This window comes from Brachyistius frenatus, unplaced genomic scaffold (genome assembly GCF_029030835.1).
Source record: "Brachyistius frenatus isolate BFR_SWC_R1_liver_20210118 unplaced genomic scaffold, ASM2903083v1 Contig_6, whole genome shotgun sequence".
Classification (NCBI taxonomy): domain Eukaryota; kingdom Metazoa; phylum Chordata; class Actinopteri; family Embiotocidae; genus Brachyistius; species Brachyistius frenatus.
Window position 1 is genome coordinate 783902 of NW_027210605.1, and position 19444 is coordinate 803345.

The following is a 19444-nucleotide window of genomic DNA, read 5'->3' on the forward strand; positions in this document are numbered from 1 at the left end:
AACTGTTGTCTTTAAACCAATACATTACTCCTGTTTTATTTGATCTACTTTTAAAGGGGCTTAAATTGTTTAATATGTCCCATCGTGTGATCACCAAATGTAGATGAGTCGTACAAATATGTCGTCATCTGTCGTGGCTTTTTTACCCATGCTTTACTGGAGCAACAGCATTTAATGTATCCAATATACCCAGGAATTAAATAATACAAAATAAATGTATGAAAAAATATTAACAAATAAAATATGATTATATATGTAGGAGTTTTTGTGCAGCTGCCTCAGAGAAGCAGTGATTTGTACATTTATGAGCAATTATTTATTCATTCATCATTTTCCATGCCCAGGATTCAGAGATCTTTTGACACAAAGAAAAAAAAAATACACAAATGGAATAAGCATTGTCATTTCAATTGTAAAAATAACAAATTGGTGACTCCAATAAGGACGACTGTGAACATTGAGTCTGAAATAAGCTGTCTCTTCACTTTTGCTGTTAACTCTGCGGGCGCAGGCCATAGACTCCAACTCCCATTGTACTGAGGAGAATATTTCAGTTGGAAAGTCGAGTACAGAGCACTTCACTCAAGGTTCAACATGATTTAACCTCTTAACAAGAAGTGTCAGCAGTGAGTCAGTCATTACAAACTTACAATGTGCTGTGCATCTAAACCTTGTTGAGTTTCTCAGCATTATCATCATACAGATTCAATGAAGAGTTGGAACAAGCTTTCTTTGCTTTCACAAGATTTTGACAACTTTAAAGCTACTTAAGAGACATTTAAAAGTGAGCGTCGAGTGGTTAATTCTAATACTGTTTTTAGATCACGATATAATATATTTAAATGCAATGATATGTGTATTATGATATGATAATGATATTTCAAGTTGTAATGACAGTTCCTTTGCTCTAACTTTGATCTCCAAATAGTTGCCAGTCTTTTTCCGATATAGTTGCGTCCGTGAGATAAAGGAAGGGTTTAATGCCGAGTCATGTTCAGGGAACTGGGGCACACAGTACAGTAAAGAGAGCATATGACTTATTGCTACACTACAGCGGATATTCCCATACCTCGCAATGGTTTCACAATAAGATGTATAAATTGTCTTGTTGTGGTTTCAGGCTTGAAAGAAAAGCACATGATGCCACTGCACGTAGATTACGACCATGAAGTGATCAAGCTAAGAAAGGAGAACTGACTTGTTGTGAGTGTGATGAAAACCTCAGTGTCAGATTTGACCAGTTGGTATTACACTTCACCTGCTGCAGCATGTCAATACTTAGTGATTATGTTTAGCTCTTTCACCTACACCACTGTGCCAGGCAAGCACACCTTTTCCATCATCCCTATGGACTGTGATTGGCTGAGGGGCTAAGAGGCTGAGGTGTTGCAGCAAATAGCGCGGGCTGTGGGCTGGTCCATTCTGCAGCTCCAGGGAGGTTAATGAGTGAAGCCGCTGGGCTGTCAGCCAAACATGAGCAGCAATGCTAAGGCTCCCACAATGAGCCTGACTGTATTACCACTGAGCTCTGTCTAATTATACACTCCCAGCGAGGGAGAGAGAGAGAGAGACAGACAGCATATTAGGCAGGCGAAAGAAAAAGTTATCAAGTGTCGCTGTGTGTCAGAGGGACTCACTAAGAGGGATGAGTGTAGTTTGAAGTTGTAAGAGTGACATAGAAGGTGTGTGTCAGTGAGAAGGAGGGAGAGGGGGGGGAGGGAGGGGGTTGAGAGATCAAGCAAGCTGGGTAGAGAGACAGAGAGCGCACTCACAGAGAGAGAGAGAGAGAGAGAGCAAAGAGGCGTTTAGAGAGTGAGAAGGAGGAGAGGCAGGAATAGGATGAAGGGAGGGAAGGCTGAGCAGTAGAGCGGAGGAAGAGACTCGCAGTCTCAAAACTGGATATTCCTACGTGCCTGCTGCCGCCTGATCCAATGAGTAAACTCTCTGATACCTGCTACGCAAGGCACCCGGCGAGGTATGTGACCACACCGTTTCCTCTTCTCGGGCGTGTGTGTGTGTGTGTGTGTGTGTGTGTGTGTGTGTGTGTGTGTGTGTGTGTGTGTGTGTGTGTGTGTGTGTGTGTGTGTGTGTGTGTGTGTGTGTGTGTGTGTCGGAGAGCGGGAGCACAGGTGTGTTGGCAACTTTGAATGACGGGATAAACAGACCATGCTGTGTGGTTTGAATGCCCTGAGAACACCGGTGTAAGAGTTGCCGTGGGTGCATGTCATTATGCGAGTGAGCTGGGCTGGAAATTGGAAGAAAATATGTTTGAATTGTTTGGTGTGTGTGTGTGTGTGTGTGTGTGTGTGTGTGTGTGTGTGTGTGTGTGTGTGTGTGTGTGTGTGTGTGTGTGCGCGCGCGCGCGCGCGCGCGCGTGTGTGTGTGTGAATGAGCATGGTCTATAGACTCGTGTAAGTCAGCACCAATGTGTGTGGGTGTTTGTGTGCGTGGAAGAGAATAACGGCAAGAGTGTGAACAAGAGGGAGAGTGTGACTGATCCGGAGAGAAGGAGTGTGTGAGAAAGACAGAGTCAGAGGGAGAGGGAGAGAGGTGGAGGTTCATCACTCAGCCCGACGGCAGATCAGGGCTTTCAGAATTAGAGCAGTGGGCTTAAATAGCCCTGGTCCAGAGATAGCCAGGGGCCCTCGAGGAGCCCGCTTAAATTGGGAGGGATGGGTATGAGATTGGTGAGGGTGGGGTTAGTCCAGTTGGGGAAAATTTGGAAAGTGAAAGAGTGAGGGAGGTGGAAGAGACACAAAATAAGATTTGCAGATGTTGGGGGGGCAAGTGTGGGAAATATCTCATACAATAAAAGGGAGGACTTGTCAGCTGGCAGGTGCATCCGTCATCTGCAATCTAACTTTGTACTCAACCAGTGTAGAAGAGAAAAAAAATAACTAGCAGAACTTCAAATACCCCCTTTGATTTTTTTTTTTTTCCCCCTCAACTTTGTAACTCTGATTTGAAGACCTCGGCACCCCTCTGTCGAGAGCGCAGAGCTGTGTTTGTGGTTCAGTCACTGACTCCACTCGAATCCCTCCTCATTAGTCGCCATTCTCGATGGAGACACACTATGCCACTATGCACATTTATGATTTCTCTATGTCTATTTCTGCTACAGAAGGCGCTGTCCTTCTGTTGCGGTGATATCCCATATGTTGCATATAGGAACATTTCACAGGTTCAAACACTTCTCAGCTATAGATGTATTTCAGGCAAGACGTACAACATTTGTCCCTGCTGACTTAATCAACTTATTTCAATTATGAGCATGATCTGCTGGAGCGTACAGGAAGTCACTGCAAGATTGTATGTTTCGGTGCTTCATTTGCGAGGAGCTTCTTTTTTTTTTTTGTTCTCTGAATGGATTTTCTTACTCGCATGTTGAGGAAGGATTCTCTGTTATATCAATGAGAGTTCATGCCGAAGTCTGGTGGTTTGAAAACCCAGATCTCATGTGTTTGTGCGCCATAGTAACGTACCAAGATAAAGTCTTGGGGTTTATGTTATACACCTGTATGTACCAGAGATGTGCCCTCATGAAGGATGTAAAGGGAAGCCGAACATAGGGATGGCTCCTTATCTTTGGGGACACAGAAATACAACTTGTCTCTGCGCGATGAATGAGAAATACAACATGTTCTCGAATCGCATGTTTCTTAGAGTACTGTCACCCAGAGGAGAACAGGCCTCTTGTGGGAGAAGGTTGAGTGGATGCTGGCCCTTTAAGAGGTCTATTTTTACAGGGGCACACTCATGCATGGAGCAAGGCGCACAGTAGAGGCAGTGGCTCACGGAGACTGTATCTGCGCTGCCTCACTTCTGTGACTCCAAACAACACATCCTGTAGGACCATAACCTTGTGACTGAGAGAGAGTCATGAAATTTGTGCGGTCCATAGAGGAGCATGTGTTCTTTCAAACACAAGCTCAAACATGAAAAATCATCAAAACTGGTCTTTTACGAGGTTTCTCACCCGACAAGAAGAATCAGCCCTTTTTAAGTGGATCTCTGAAGTCTAAAAGTGATAATGAGTGGGAGTTTGCAATAAAGACACCCTTATGCACACTGTACGCAAATGTGCCAACATTCCCACATACTTGTTTTGATATGCAGATAGCTATGAAAGAAATCTGAAAACATTCATGCCCCCTTCTTACAAACACATAATACACTTTAGTTTACAGACACCCACACACTCCTCGAAAGAAATCACACACAAAAAAAAAAGGCACATTTCAGAACATTTCTACACAAATACACATCCGTGCGCTTGGAGGTGCGCACAGTGCTGTACACCCACGTAAAAAAATTACTTATACATCCTCAATATCTGGACCTAAAATAATCTTCTCCTTATGCAATCTGCATGTTATATAATGCATGGCCTGTCATTATCATAGCGCTCCTTCACGCCCTGCTGTGCCTCTCCACCTACAGCACCACGCAGACAGGCAGACACACACACACACACACACACACACACACACACACACACACACACACACACACACACACCCTGCACCTTGTGTTAACAGTCGTATACTCTACTCTAGCACTCTCACCCACGCTGAGTGTATGCTCTCAAACAGTCACCCAGATGAGTGAGAGGGAAAGACAGAGGAAGACCGAGAGTGGGTGGGGTGGGGAGACTGAAAGACACAGAAAGGGAAAACTTAGAGAGTGAAGCACATTCATACATTTGCATGATTATATGAAGCTGTGAGTGTGTGGCATTCACTTATGTGTGATTTTTCAGGGCTGTATGCCACGGCTGTTCTGAAAACATCCCCGTCTGTCACTCACAGAAACCCCCCCGCCCCGTGGGCGCTGCAGGTTAGCATATATTTGAGCCCACGTAACCCCAAATAACCTTATTTGTGCGTTCATTTTCTATACCACTTTGTTCCCGTTCAGGGGCTTAGAAAGCAGGGATACACTCACCACTATGTTCCGGGATGTGTGAGGCACAATTTCTCAAAGTCACACCTATTGGCTCGCATGTCTTTGCATGTCTTGTATGTCATTGTCTCACAGAACGGAAATAGGAGTCAAACCCCCATCCTTCGTGTTGGGTGGAAACATTTGTAAAAAGATCCCTAACCTAAGCCTGAACTGTACTTTAATTAATCAAGACTGGATGTATTGAAAAGAGAAGCCAAATGTCTTTATAATTATTCTCTGAACTGGCCAATCAAACAATATGTAAATATATACACAGGCAGGCAGATTGGCTTCCACATCCTTAAATAACCTGCCTAAATGCATGATATTTAGGATTAACAAAATAAATTATGCTGCACCAACACTGTTAAGGATAGACATCATACAATTATGAATTAATTCTGCGTGTATTGTTGAATTAGTGAAGAGGATTTGCAAGTTCACTGTTCTCAGATCAGCACTCTGACCATTGGAATGGTCTGGGAATTGACTTTGGAGCTCAGCAGAGGATCCAGGAGTGTGATGAGTAATCCCAAACACAAGCCGCTGTTTGAATACAGTTGACACCACGCCAGACTACTTTAAGGTGACAGACACAGCTGTCAGTCGAGGTGTCCCATGAGAGGAAGGTGCAGGAAGTGATATTTCATAGGATGCATTTGCATTCAAATCCACTTGTTGAATGTGTGAAGACATGTGCAGTGGTGGAAGAAGTATTCAGGTCCTATAGTACCAATACAGCAATGGGAAAAAATACTCTACTACAAGTAAAAGTTCTGCAGGAAAAATCCTACTTCAGTGAAAGTACACAATTATCAGCAGCAAAAAGTAGTTACAATATTGAAGTTAAAGTACTGGATTGGTCCCTCTGACTGATAATCATAATATATGACATCATTAGATTATTATTACTGAAGCATCAGCGTGTAAGCAGAATGTCACTGTTGGAGTCTAGACTGCTTTGTCTATTTAATATACAGTAACACCAGATAAACTGTAGGGGTTGTGAGTTGATTATTAGAAGAGGAAAGAAGACAGAAAACAAAGTTTCAACTTTTTCTCTAATCTTTGATTTTTGACGAGATATTGGGTTGTGTAAGTATTTATTGCAATGAAACAATGTGATAAGTTTAGAGGGGGAAAAAAAAAAATCCCTATTTAGTGGTCATCTCGGGCATCTAAAATGTCACCCCTACTACACAGTACTTTTTGTAAGACGTCAGAAACCAAAAAGGTTGATAACTACTGGTTTATTCTTCAACAATGTGCTGGATTTTAAAAGCTTGTTATATTATCTTTTGTGTCAAATGATTTAACTTAAAAGCAATTAAAGCTTTCGAATAAAAAGTATAAGTATAAAGTGCTTAAAAGTGAACATAAAAATACTTACTAACTACTGTACTAAAGTACATTACCTCAAAATTATACTTTAGTACTTGAGTAAATGTACTTAATTCCTTTCCACCACTCTATCTATATATATATACGTATATATGTATATACACGTGTGTGTGCGTGCGTGCGCGTGCTCCGAAGCAAAGATGTGTATTCAATCTGCCAGTTATCGGAGTCTGTTCTTCGCTCCTTGTGTTCGCACAGATCGTTTTCCTTGGCCTTGACTCGCTAACCCTTGTGTATGATCAAGCAGTATGTTCTCCTCCTCCACACTTCATCTACAATAGGGGTCAGCGACCTTTCAACCCTACCACCCACCACTTACACCCACAGTTTTTCAGCCAGGCCTGCCTTTCTGCCTGGTGGAGCCCATGAAAGTAAATCTGCTCCCTCCAACAGACGGACTCAACGTGCACAAACACAATATATTGCACAGTATTGGTTTTGGTATCACTGCCCAGAAAGAGTAACATCTGAGACATCCTGTAGCCTATTGCATCAATAATGTCCTGAAAGCCTGTCCTGAAGTTGGATGTATGTTACCGTTCCTACCCTTGTAATGCTTTCCTATTTATTTCATTCCTTTTTTTTGTCCTGTGTAACAATAAAATCTCTCAGCAAAACATATTTTTCTAATTCAATTTATCTTTTTCATAATTATTAGCTGGAAAATATGAAACTGAGTGTCAAAAGTTCTCTTTGAAGTGGTATTGGGACTCTCCTATTTTCATTTTGAAAATAAGCATCAAGCCCACTCAATCATATTTCAGTATAATTTGCAGCACCCTCTGCAAACAGCATAAGCAATGTGTTGAGTAAATGACTGTGACCATGTGTGTCTGGGTGGCAGATTTGGTGTGGGAGGGGTTGTAGAGCAGTAGCAATAATGGCAGTGTATAGCAATGTTGCCTTGAATACCAGCAGAGATAAAGGTACTCTAGACAGTATCTGTGAAGCTAGTCTAGACAGTCTCAGAAAATGAATGGCACTTAAGGTACCAACAGGAGACCTGGCCATGCTCTCTCCATGGAGATGTCATCACTATGTTTGCTGACATTTTGCTGCTAAACCAGAGAACTAACAAAAACCCAGTTTGACTGTCAGTCGCCAGGGAACAGTGCCAAAAACAACGAACCTTTGGACTGAAAAGTAATCCTCTGTCTCGCACACACACACACACACACACACACACACACACACACACACACACACACACACACACACACACACACGCACACACACTTGTCCGCTCTCTTTCAAGCTGTTTTTACCCCATCAGACTTTGTTTCCCGCTCTCACACTCACCCCTCCCGCCTCCACCCCACTCATAAGCTATTGATCTCATAGTGTGAGAGTTGTTGTTCACATTAAGAACTATGACTTTGGCTAATCATGTCACAAACTAGTGGGAGGGGCTTCTACCTGTACTACTAGCAGTTTAGTGCATGTAAAAAGTTGTAAAAACTTTAAGGAAGGAAATTAGTGAGTTGCAAGAACAAAAACAAAAAAAAGGATGACTGTGCATCAGCAGTATGTGACATCACTATCATTGCAGTTGCATACGAATATTTCACCCCATTGGCACATTTGATGTTTATTTTGTGTTTTACATCTTTGTGTTGCGCATGATGCCTACAAACCGAAACCAGCTCTTTGTGGTTGAAAAAAAAAAGGTGATGCAAATGCCGCATAAAGAGACAAATTATCAGACAGTGGAAAACTGCAAAATTGAAACTCCCATCAGTAGAAACTTAAATGTCAATGAATGACAAAAACATAACACCCACCTTTGAAATGTCAACCACAAAGTTTACAGAATACCTGTTAAATGTTCCACTTGTTCCATTCTGTGCATGTGTGCACATTTTCATGTGCAGCACACGTCTGCATGTATTTGTGGAAGCAAAGACAGAGGCTGAAGAACACTGCAGCAGTCTGGTCAGAGGAAGAGGAGGTGGAGGAATTTTTGCTTCTGCTGACTGGTTGACCTGCATGTAATTAGTCAAGTCATATTTTTAACTGATATTGCGTAAAAGCCAGCTTAAGGAGCCATAGCTGCCCTATTTATACCCCAGGGGCTAATGGCCTGTACCACTACACAGGGGGATTTCCTCACAGAACTATACTAAGCCTGCTTTAGGCCGTACCAGTTTGGATTCACAGGGATTAACCCAGCAATACGTTACAGGCGTCACCCTTTAGTCTGCATCACTCACACTGCTGTACTCTTCTTCCTATCAGCTCTGCACTTGCAATGTTCTGCATATTCTGTCTACAGCTCTGCTATGTAGAAGGTGCTATGTTCCGTTTCTTTTGCTGGACTTATGGCACACCCTGTTGATCTTACTCCCATTTAAAATGAGTAAATATTTGTATCACTTTTTGCAGCAGTAAAATGTACAGGACAGTAATGAGTGAGCACATTTTTACAAAGAATCAATCTTGTATTGACTCTCAGCATGCACGTTTCTGTCTACATGCTGCAAAGTCTGTGTGTGGATGTTTGTGTGTATGTGCATGTGTGGTGGCGCTAATAGTAACGCCTGAGCCGTAAGCCTGTCTTCATTGTGGTTGAGCCTGCTGCGGGCAGGGCTGCTGGCTCATCCTGAAGAATGGGTCAGGGCTCTGAAGACTGACCTGGCCTTTTGCCCAATAAGCTATTGCCCGTATCACCCTGTCCTTTTATCAGCTTATCCTGGCTCTTTGTAGAGTAAGCCACCACAAAGCTAGTAGTACTCAACCCCACCCCACCCCCCACCACCACCACCACCACCACACACACACACACACCCCTCCCCCCCCCATCACTGACTCTCCCTGTTAGATGAGAAAATCCATCTATCCAACTATCCATCTCTCATGTCTCCAACTACAATTATCCATCCATCTCCATCTATCCATCCATCCATCTTCCTTCTCCACCCATCTCTCCATCTCTCCATCTATCCAACTATCTATTCATCTATCCATTTGACTATCTGTCTGTCTGCCTGTCCGTCCGTCCGTCCGTTTGTCTCTCTCTCCATGTGTATATCTTTCTTTGTCTCTCTAACTGTCTCTTCATCTGTATGTATGTATGTCTGTCCATTTATCTGCTGTGTCCTCGACCCCCCATCCTCTCCTCCACTCTCCTCTACTCTTCCCTCTGTTCAGATCTGTTACATTCAGCAACAAATTTCTGCTGCATCAGACGCCCATCATAGATCTCCCACTCAGCCTGAAACGTGATCAGACACCCAATACGAGGCTACACATAGGAAGGGTAAAAAAAACTAAAAAAAACAATGCAAAATGACATTTTCTTTCTTTAAAAAAAAAAAAAGAAAGCAGTGAAAACTAAGACAGTAAAATGTTCTGTGTTCTCGAAAGCCTCACCTGTGGAGGTCTTTGACCCCTACTGCTGCTCTAAACTTCCACTATGATTTGTTGAATGTAGTCTGACTCCTCTGACCTTTCTCGTCTCGGCCTGACCCGGTGTGTGTGTGTGTGTGTGTGTGTGTGTGCGTGTGCGAAATGGACAGATTAAATAGGGCAAAGCCAGAGAGACAGACAGACAGAAGCAGAAGAGATGGCGGACGAGTACACCAAATGCTTCAGTGGTGCCACAAATGATTGACAGCACTGTGACACCTTTGTGTGTTTGCTTGTGTTGATGTTTGTCTGTGTGTGTGTTCGATATGCTAAATATCAAAGTCTGCATACATAAGCAGAACACAATAGTCATTTCTATATCTCTGTATTATAGTAAACACCTTATGATGAACCCAGTCTTATTTCTTTCTCTTTCGCTATGACTCAACTGTTACGTGTAAATTTATACCAAACATTGAGTGGTGTTATGATTTATGTGAAATTTCATTTAAGACAGATTTTACAAATGTATCTAAAATAGTTGTGCTGAATACTGATTGCAGGACAGAGGTGTTAATTATCTTTAGAAGAAAGAAATTACTTAATTTGCTTTTCTACAATTAATTTATTTTCTGATCATTTTTTTATATTTTAATAAATAAAGTATGATTACTCACCATCTTGCCTACCTTGTTTAAGTAGCTTTTGTTAAAAATATGTTGTTCAAGGAGGAAGTTGAATTGCATAAATGTGTTTTTGAAAGCTTCATTGTCATTGCCAAGGTAACTGTGGCACCGGGTTGCTTTCTACAATATAATAAGAAAATGCTGATTTAAGCAGCAAAATGCTGACAACTGTGCAGCTAAATTAGCAATTTACTGTTGGTAAATGAGCCTCTTAAATTAGTAAGATTCCTGCAATACTTGATCCTTATTCATCCTTTTTATTGTGGCTGAATGAGGCTTTTTACTGAACGTGAAATTAATGCAATGTTCAAAATATTTTATTTCTTTGTTTCAAATCATCTTTAAGATTGTTTTTATTGATAGTTTAAAAACTAGATATTGTTTCAAGTTTTGCTTGTCAAGTCAGAATATTCATTACATTTCCCTTTTGGCCTGCATTAAAAAAAAAACAGCATAATTTAAAAACTGTTTGTTTTTTTATTAATCCAGATTTCTCAAAAAAAAATTAATTATGCCCCTTTTGTCTCTACTAATTGTGATGCATGTAATGAACCCACACGAATTCTACAGTTGCCGGAGCAGACAGCAGTCGAGCCCACACGACCTCAGCGCACATCACATTAAAAATACAAGGAATTTTCACCTAAATGTCAAAGAAGATGTTGTCACCTCATTGTGAAAATGTTTCAATGTTCAAGCCGATGTTTTTTCAAACACCTAGAAGTCTGATTAGCGTTCCATCCCACTGAGGTTGAGAAGTTAGACAAGGTTAACTAATTTACTGTTGGTGGGTTCGAGTCTGCATTTCGAGTCTGCATTCCACGTCTACGTTTGAAAGGTCAGATGAATTGCTTTTAGAAGTATGAAAGAACATAAAGATTGCTTTTTACAATTAACCACAAATAATGATTTGATTGCTTCATTAAATCCTATTTCCCCCTGTGCTCCACTTAATGTTCTCACTCCCGCATTGCATTTCTGTGCTGATAATTAACATAAGCTTGTATGAGCTGAGGTTTGGCCCTGTTTCTTTGACGAGGAGCAGACAGGGTTATTTGCATAGCCTTGCATTTTCAACTCTGGGCCTGTTTATTATTTTGCAAACGGTTTCTATACTGACAGGTTTCTGATTTCTCGCTGTGAATGAACTACACTGCTCTCACCGATACAGTCCTAATAAGCGGCACCAGCCATACCAGCACACTTCACTTGTGCTGACTGAATCACTGAAGCAAATCATTTAGAGCTCTCCTGCAGTGCTCCTGTTAGCGTATGAGCCTGTATGAGTGCGTGCGCATATGAAGTCAAATAAAATGTATTCATAAAAGCTCTTTTAACAAGCAGGTTTGTCACAAAGTGCTTTGATGAAAACAAATGACACAAATTCAGATGAAACTACTGATAAACAAAAAGAAGAAGTCTGTGTGTGTGCTTGATGGATGTGAGGTTTAGTTTTGAGTCAGAGGCAGCAGAAAAAGCCTAAGTCTGAGACTGTGTGTGTAGGATGAGCCTCCTACCACGTCCCTCCCTGTCTCTCATCAACTGTCTCTCTGTCTCCTCTCTATCCCTCCCTCCCTTTTATGTGCTAGCATGTCTTACATGAGAAAGTCTTCATCAGAAACATGCATTAATAATTTAATTTCTGATGATTTGATTGGTGAATGATGTTTGATGAAAAAGACAAATAAAATGCATGTGGAAAGTATAACAACAGACAGTACAAAGGCAACCTATAGTCAGAATATACTGCTCAGTATCTATATGGGCTGCATCCTTGACTGTGTGTACATTTGTGTGCATATATACAAATATATATATATATATATGCGTGTGTATGCATGTTTGTATCCCTCACAGTGATTAAAGCAAGTGGGCGGCAGCAGCAACTGGTCTGCCTGTGTGGCTCTGCATAGCAGACATGTTTCTCACTGCTAGATATTACTCATTTCCTTAGCCCTTTGCACACACAAGCACATACACACACACACACACACACACACACACACACACACACACACACACACACACTCTTGACACACACATACTCTCATAGGCAACAGACTCAGAGACGGATAGCAGGCTCTCCGTTTTTTCCCTCAGTTTGGTGGGCTCGCTGGTGTTATTTCACGCGCACAGAGATCAGAGGCAGTGTGTAGCTGGAGGCTGCTGATATCTGCGGGTGCTGTCACTGCCGGTGTTGCCGTGGAGGAGCACTGTAGCACAGTAAGGAGCTGAGGAGTGGGTTGACCCTCTGGGAGGACTAGAAAATGAATGACTGCCAACAATGGGACGTCTGCTCAGCTCGGCCTAAGGTCAGTCTCGCATCACAACAACTACCAACTTCATCCACCTCTGTGTCTGCACCTATGTTCCCTCTTTTGTTGTTGACTGCTTTGCAATTAGCCCCAAAGAGCTTTTAATCCATGTTTCTTTGAGAGCAAAGAAGGCAAAACTAGCCACTAATATTTTGTAGTTCTGTTTTTCTGAGGTTTGCAGTCATGAGCACAGAGACAAACGTACGTTTGACAGCTCTCCTGGGAAATGCGTGTAGAGAAAAGGCGGGATGAGCCAGAGCAGTGCAAATATGTTTGTCAAATCTGAAGTTGTTTGAAAGTTAAGAAATGTAAGCAGTTTGCATTTCAGGATAATAAAAAAAAAAAAAAATTGAACTGTTCCAGACTGTTTTTGTGTTTATTAGTTTGAAGAAAAGCTAAAAGGGACTTGTATTTATTAATTATATCTAGGCTTACATTGCAAATCAAAAGCCTTGAGGAATATTTCATGGGGAAGGGTGGGGGGGGTGTAACATCGTTATGCCTGTGATCTGACTATTTGGATATATTTAAATGCAACAACAACAGTAGCTCCAGCTAAACTCCAGCTCTGTGTGCATGTCTCCACAGTGTAGGAGGATTCTGTTAGAAGACATTTCTCTGCAAACTCCTCCACATGCACAATTGTGCTCTTTGTTTTCTTGTACTTTTTTGGCAAGTTTATATTAGGTCTGTTTTGACAACCTATTCCATAATGACTGTCAAAATGACAAGGGTGTAAGAGTCATTTGAGGACAAAAACTGAAACCAGATTTTTATTTTATTTTTAATCTAAAAAAAAAAATCATCTGCATTCTAGACAACTTTTTGCATTGCAAAACTCCCCTGTAAGATAAAAAAAAAAAATTATAATAATGACAAATTCTGACCTTTTTGAATGCTGTGTGTGGCTTTAAAATGTATTTTCAGAATGTTTTTCCATTTCGTATTTTTGAGACATTATTGCAATTTTATTTATTTTTTTATTTCATAGTTAAATAATGTTGGTCAAATGTAATGAATCAATGAGATAATAATAATTCTTTTAGTTAAAAAAAAAATTTGGTTAAGATATTAAACATATTGAAAAAAATCTTTAAAGGAAGATGTGTCGGTGTGGCAGAGAGTTCTGATTGTTCCTCTAATCTGAAGGCCTTACATCTCTAGAATATTGGGGTTTTTTTTATAAACCACAAATCAACAGCTTTTTTCAGCCCCCATCTTTCATTGGAACTTAAAATAAATAATTTTAACTGGACTTGCATCATTTTAACAACATCTTAGCTGACCTAATAAATGTACATCATAAACATTTCCGATGTTCAACTGTATTCCACCGTCCTGTCAGTGTCTGGGACAATAGATCCTCCTCCTCTCACCACCCAGTCTTCAGTTCTCCACTCAGATGCACGAACAGCTTGCGCCACTCCAACACGTATTCTGTTTTTGGACCAAGTCAGGAGCGGAGTACCCGCCTCTCCATGGAGTATCCCCATCTAACCTCTCTAAACCAACTGGATGTGTGTGTGCAAGTGTGTTTGTGTGGACACAGTTGCCATGGTGACAGTGTGGCGGATGGTGAGACGACAGGGAGTTGGTAGGCAGTTGAGACAGACTTGCGGGTGAGCGCGGGGCTGAGTGGCTGAACGGCTCTGTGGTGTTGTGGCGGCGGCGGGAACGGCGACGGTGGCTGCGGTGGAGGAGGTAGAGGAGGGAACAGCTGGGCTCACTGGGCTCGCAGCGCGGCAGCCATCATTTCAAAAGAGCTCATTTAAACCGTTTGGAAAAGAATTAGTGGAGCTCCCCCGCATTCCTCACTGAATGAAACAAGGCTGCAAAATCTCTGACACGTTTGAGGACTCCAACACAAACACACACAAAGACCTAAACAAATAAACACATTCACACATTTCTCCCAGGCCCCCCCCCCAAAAAAACCACACACACATGGCATACATGCACGCACACACACACACACACACACACACACACACACACACACACACACACACACACACGTTTCCCCACACTCCTGCTGTGACACATAATTAATATGCAAAGACACATATCTTGTATCCACAACAACTGGTGGCAATATCAACAGTGTTTCTGTCAGCTTTTGGGTGGGTGGTGACCAGCTTTGCCTATCACTGGGGGAGTAAGTACAGCCGCCTGAGGGAGTATTTGTGAGTCTGTTGCTGTCCGTGTGTGTCTGAAAGAAAAAAGGGTTAGGGGGTGCGCTCGTAGTAAGCCTATATAAAATACAGAGAACACCCGAGGGTGTCGTGGGGGTGTTTCATGAAAGTGGTACAAAAACATCTACATATTCCAATCATCCCCCGAGAGTCAGAGATAAAAACTCTCCTGCTGTGTGTGTGTGTGTGTGTGTGTGTGTGTGTGTGTGTGTGTGTGTGTGTGTGTGTGTGTGTGTGTGTGTGTGTGTGTGTGTGTGTGTGTTTTCACACACACATACTGCACTGCCTCTGAACTTCATTGGCTGCTAAATTTATTTTTAGCCCACATGTGGGAGTAATGTGTTTGAATGAAACGAGTAAGTTGGGTAGTTTCAGTCCCACCGCACTGCACATAGGTAATGACTAATTAGCAACAGCTATCAGAGAAGCTAAGAGTTTCTAAACTCTTTAAAGTAGTTTGGAAGAAGGAGTCACTCGCTGATTTCTCTCCATCTGTCTGACGCAGCCGAATGTTTGTTTGTATGTCTGACCAGACTGACAGCTAAGTCTTAACTACAGATGATGCCAGGACCTGACAGACTGTTCTTTTTCAATGTTCACACTTAATCTCTCTTACTTCTGTCTATGTCCCCCTCCCTCCCTTTTCACCCACCTCGTCTCTGTGTCTGTCCTCTCTCCTCCTCTCTGAAGGTGAGTGGTGCTTCAGTACAAAAGAATCAACAGTGATCTGACAGTGATGCTGTGTATCAGCCTTCCCCTCTGTCTGCGCCCCTCCTTCTCCCGTGAGGCCCATGTGACCTAGCCTACACCCACACACAGGGGGCCCCCACTGCCGCTGGAGCCCACCCATGAATCCCATCCCTGATCGCGGCAAAGAGTGCCTCCCTCCCAAGAAGAGGGAGTCTCGGCAAGGATCAGCAGAACACCACATCCCTCTGGATGAGTTTAAACCCCCTGTGCCGCTCCGGAGTCGGTCCAGCACAGGGAGAGGGGAGGGAGGCAGGGATCCCAGTGATAGGGACAGAGCCCTGACTAACCCAAACCCCCATCTCCTTCACACTCCTCCACCTCTTCCTGCTCCAGCACCAGGCCTCCCCGTGCCCATACCATGGCACGTGAGCTACCCTCCCTCTGTCTCTCTTCCCCTATTCCCAGCGCAGGTCAGCGAAAGGAGGGGCTCAGGTTCTCCTGCTTGGAGAGATGATCCTCTGGCCTCACCCCTTCCCCACCACTCCAGGTGGCTTAGAGGGGAGGGGCCCCTCTCGTTGCCACCTTCCCCATCTTCTTCCTCCACTTCCTCTTTTAAGACTCCCTTTCCAGCCAGTTCTAGAGAGATGTGGTCCTACATCAACAGCGGTCGGCGGGACTACAGCTCCTCTCTCTTCTCCCCGTCATACATGTTCAGCCACCACTCTCTTTACCCCCAAGACCCAAGTTTAGTTGAAGTGAGACACAGGTTCTTGGGCAAGAGGCCCAATGGCCTGGACGGGCCAGGCAGCAGGACTGCCTCAGCATCCAGGCCTCTGCTCACGGGAGAATACGGGAACGATAGCAGCAGAACCAGACTGGATGTCAGTTCACACAGCTCCCATGCCAACGGTGGACGGAGACAGCAGGAGGATCTAACATCCCATGTCCATTCTGGAGGGCCATTTTTGTCAGACCCTCAAGCTCAGGAGGGCCCCGAGCCACATTCCTCACTGCAGGACAGACATCTGCATGGGATAATCAAGACCAGCTCCAACTTGCTCTCCACCAGTCCCCATCCCCTCGGACCAGACTCCAGGGCAGGTAGAGGGGTACTATTGGACCACCTTGGGGCCACACCAGCTGAAGCCCAAATCTACTACTCCTTGGGATCGGTGTGCCACCCCAGCCCTCAGGCCCAGGCCTACCCGCTCTACAGCTCCTCAGGAACATCTCTGTACAACCTGCACAGGGAGCCGGGCCCCAGGCAGCACAATCTAAGGACCTCACCCCTGGGTCTGCCTAACAGCCATGACAGGTCACAAAGAGACCGGGACAGAGACCAGGAAAGAGACAAGGTCATACAGAGGGACAGGGAGCGAGGTAAAGACAGAGACAAAGAGAAGCAACAACAACAGGACAAAGACCAAGAAAGAGACATTGAGCGCGAGAGACGACGAGACAGAGAGAGAGACCGAGGGAGAGAGTTATCTCCCTCCCATCTTCACACCTCATCCCCGGCCCTTCACCCATCTCCCCCTGCACTCCTACCTCACTTCACCAAGGGTTCTCTGATTGAGTTGGCCAGCGGGCGGTTGAAGCGGGTGGAGGAGCTGCGGACTGAGGACTTCCTGAGGAGTGCGGATACCTCCCCAGAGTTCCACCTCAGCACCTGCACTGTGCTGCTGATTTCCCCCAGCAGTACACAGGGCTTCAGCCACCTGCAGGTTCACCTCAAAGACCGCAACACTCAGGTCAGCTTTGTCTTGAGATAAACAGTATGCTTCTGCTTACTCTAGAGTAGCATATTTATATTCCAGGATAACACATATTTTAACGACAAAAATGAGTGTTGATAATAGTCATAGTTTCAGCTGCTGTTGCCTTGATTTTCTCAGGTTAAAATGCTCTTGATCCATTTCATTAAAGTCGCATTGTTGTGATAATGAATGACAGACTTGAGAGGCCTCTTGGTTGAGTTTATAACAATGTTGTGGTTTTGTGTAGGAGTTACTGAAGGTCTTGGTGGAGTATCCGTTCTTTGTGCAGGACCGGGGCTGGTCTTCTTGCTGTCCCCAGAGAACCACAGAGCTCTATGGCCTGCCCTGCCGCCAGCTCATGGAGGGCGATGTCTGCCTGGCCCTCACGCCCACCCAAACCCACCGGACACACTCACGTACCAGCTCCAGGTCTCATCGCACACAACTCCCCTCCAGGGCTCCAGCAGAGTCCAGCAGCTCGCACAGGGAGGAGATGCCACCCCCACCTCCTCCTCCACCGCTTCCTCACCATGCACCTCCAACCACGCCAGCCCCCCCGCGCGCTCTGGCCGCAGAGCCACCGGCTCAGGAGCAGCAGCGGCCGCGCAAACGGCGCTGGTCTGCCCCGGACACCCTTCCCTCAGCCGCAACTGATGAAAGCCTCCTGGAATTACCTCATGGCTCCAAGCTAATGAAGTGGCAGTAGAAACTTGCACATGCATACATGCATACTTACACGTACACGAGCACATACACACCCTCCTTGTCTCTGTTGCACCCACCAAGACAAACAATGGAGAGACCTCAAGGTAGGGTTGCAGGGAAGGAATAAAAAAAAAAAATTAAAAAAAAAAAAAAAAATTAAAAACTGAAAATGCAAATTACAGGTGTCCACACTGCTGCCCAAAAGATTAATCTTGTCCACTCTAGTCCAGCCCTTTTTGAACCTTTCCTTTCCTTTCCTTTCCTTTCCTTTCCTTTCCTTTCCTTTCCTTTCCTTTCCTTTCCTTTCCTTTCCTTTCCTTTCCTTTCCTTTCCTTTCCTTTCCTTTCCTTTCCCTCTTTCCCTCTTTCCCTCTTTCCCTCAACCTTACTTAGCATTGCCCTGAAAGAAGGAGCAGCTGAAGGACGTCTGGATGGCTCCTTACAGACACACTGAAGACATTTATTGAGACAATCAAGCACTTGTCTGTGTTCACTCTGTTTTTGTAATGGTTGTCCCACACACCTACTTACTGAAAGTGTTTGCTGCAGGGTATTTTCAATCAGTGTTATGAAAGTAAACGCTATTGAAGTGCAGATATACGTATATGAACAAAAATGGACTATATATATATATATATATTACATTACAAATGTTATATACAGTAAATATGCTAAACAGATTAAATGCAATCTCTGTCAATTTTGCAATGCATTTTATTTTCTTTCTTTTTTTTTTTTTTTTTTTCTTGCTTCTGAGCCGATCCGGACGTGTCGGCCTGGCCAGGCAAGGTGAATGTATGAGCAACTCTTCGCCTTTTTTTATTCTCATCACTGGGAGTCATTTCAAACAAATGTTCGTCAAGGCATTACTCTCCAATATGTTCTTAACATTATCTCTGAGAAAGGGAGAACACTAATGAAAACTGCGTAACAGACAATCCCACCCACACAGACAGGTCTGTGCCACATCGCCTCGACACTCATGGTGTTTTTCCATTAAAAACTGAATGATGGAAAAGAGTAAAAAGTGCAGTACGGCTGAAGAGTAATGGTGCTAATAACACGTTGGAACATGATGCTTTGTGAATACTCTTGACCCCCATGTACTGTACGCTTCTGTTCCCATCTCATTTTTTTTATGTACTGTATATGTTTGAAGGCAGGGAAAATGATGAAAGTATTTTAAACTCAGATACGGGTATATCCTCTGATTCAGCACACTCTCTCACTTTAGTTTTTTTTTTTTTTATTTTCAAGATCTTACCTGTTGATTTTTCTTTTTAAATGTTATAGCTACAAAAATGTATATTTTTAAAAATTGTGAATCTGTTATATGATGTTCGCTAGAAATAAAGGGAAAAAAAGCTTTATAGATTTAATTAAAGGTGTCAATTTATTCTCTGTATTTGT

General features: G+C 43.4%; 1 protein-coding gene across 2 annotated transcripts; it reads left to right on the top strand.

Annotated features, from left to right (window-relative positions):
* The first annotated feature begins 1812 nt into the window (after positions 1–1812).
* Positions 1813–19406, top strand: LOC138635665 (ataxin-1-like). 2 transcript variants are annotated; one of them, XM_069723259.1, is made up of 3 exons: positions 1813–1975; positions 15574–17324; positions 17578–19406. In XM_069723259.1, exons 2-3 carry the CDS (start codon positions 15732–15734, stop codon positions 18034–18036), a joined length of 2052 nt encoding a protein of 683 aa, XP_069579360.1. In that variant the 5' UTR covers positions 1813–1975; positions 15574–15731; the 3' UTR covers positions 18037–19406. The 2 variants fall into 2 exon arrangements, with proteins under 2 accessions (XP_069579360.1, XP_069579368.1); XM_069723267.1 differs by lacking the exon at positions 1813–1975 and adding an exon at positions 12442–12688.
* Positions 19407–19444: the final 38 nt, after the last annotated feature.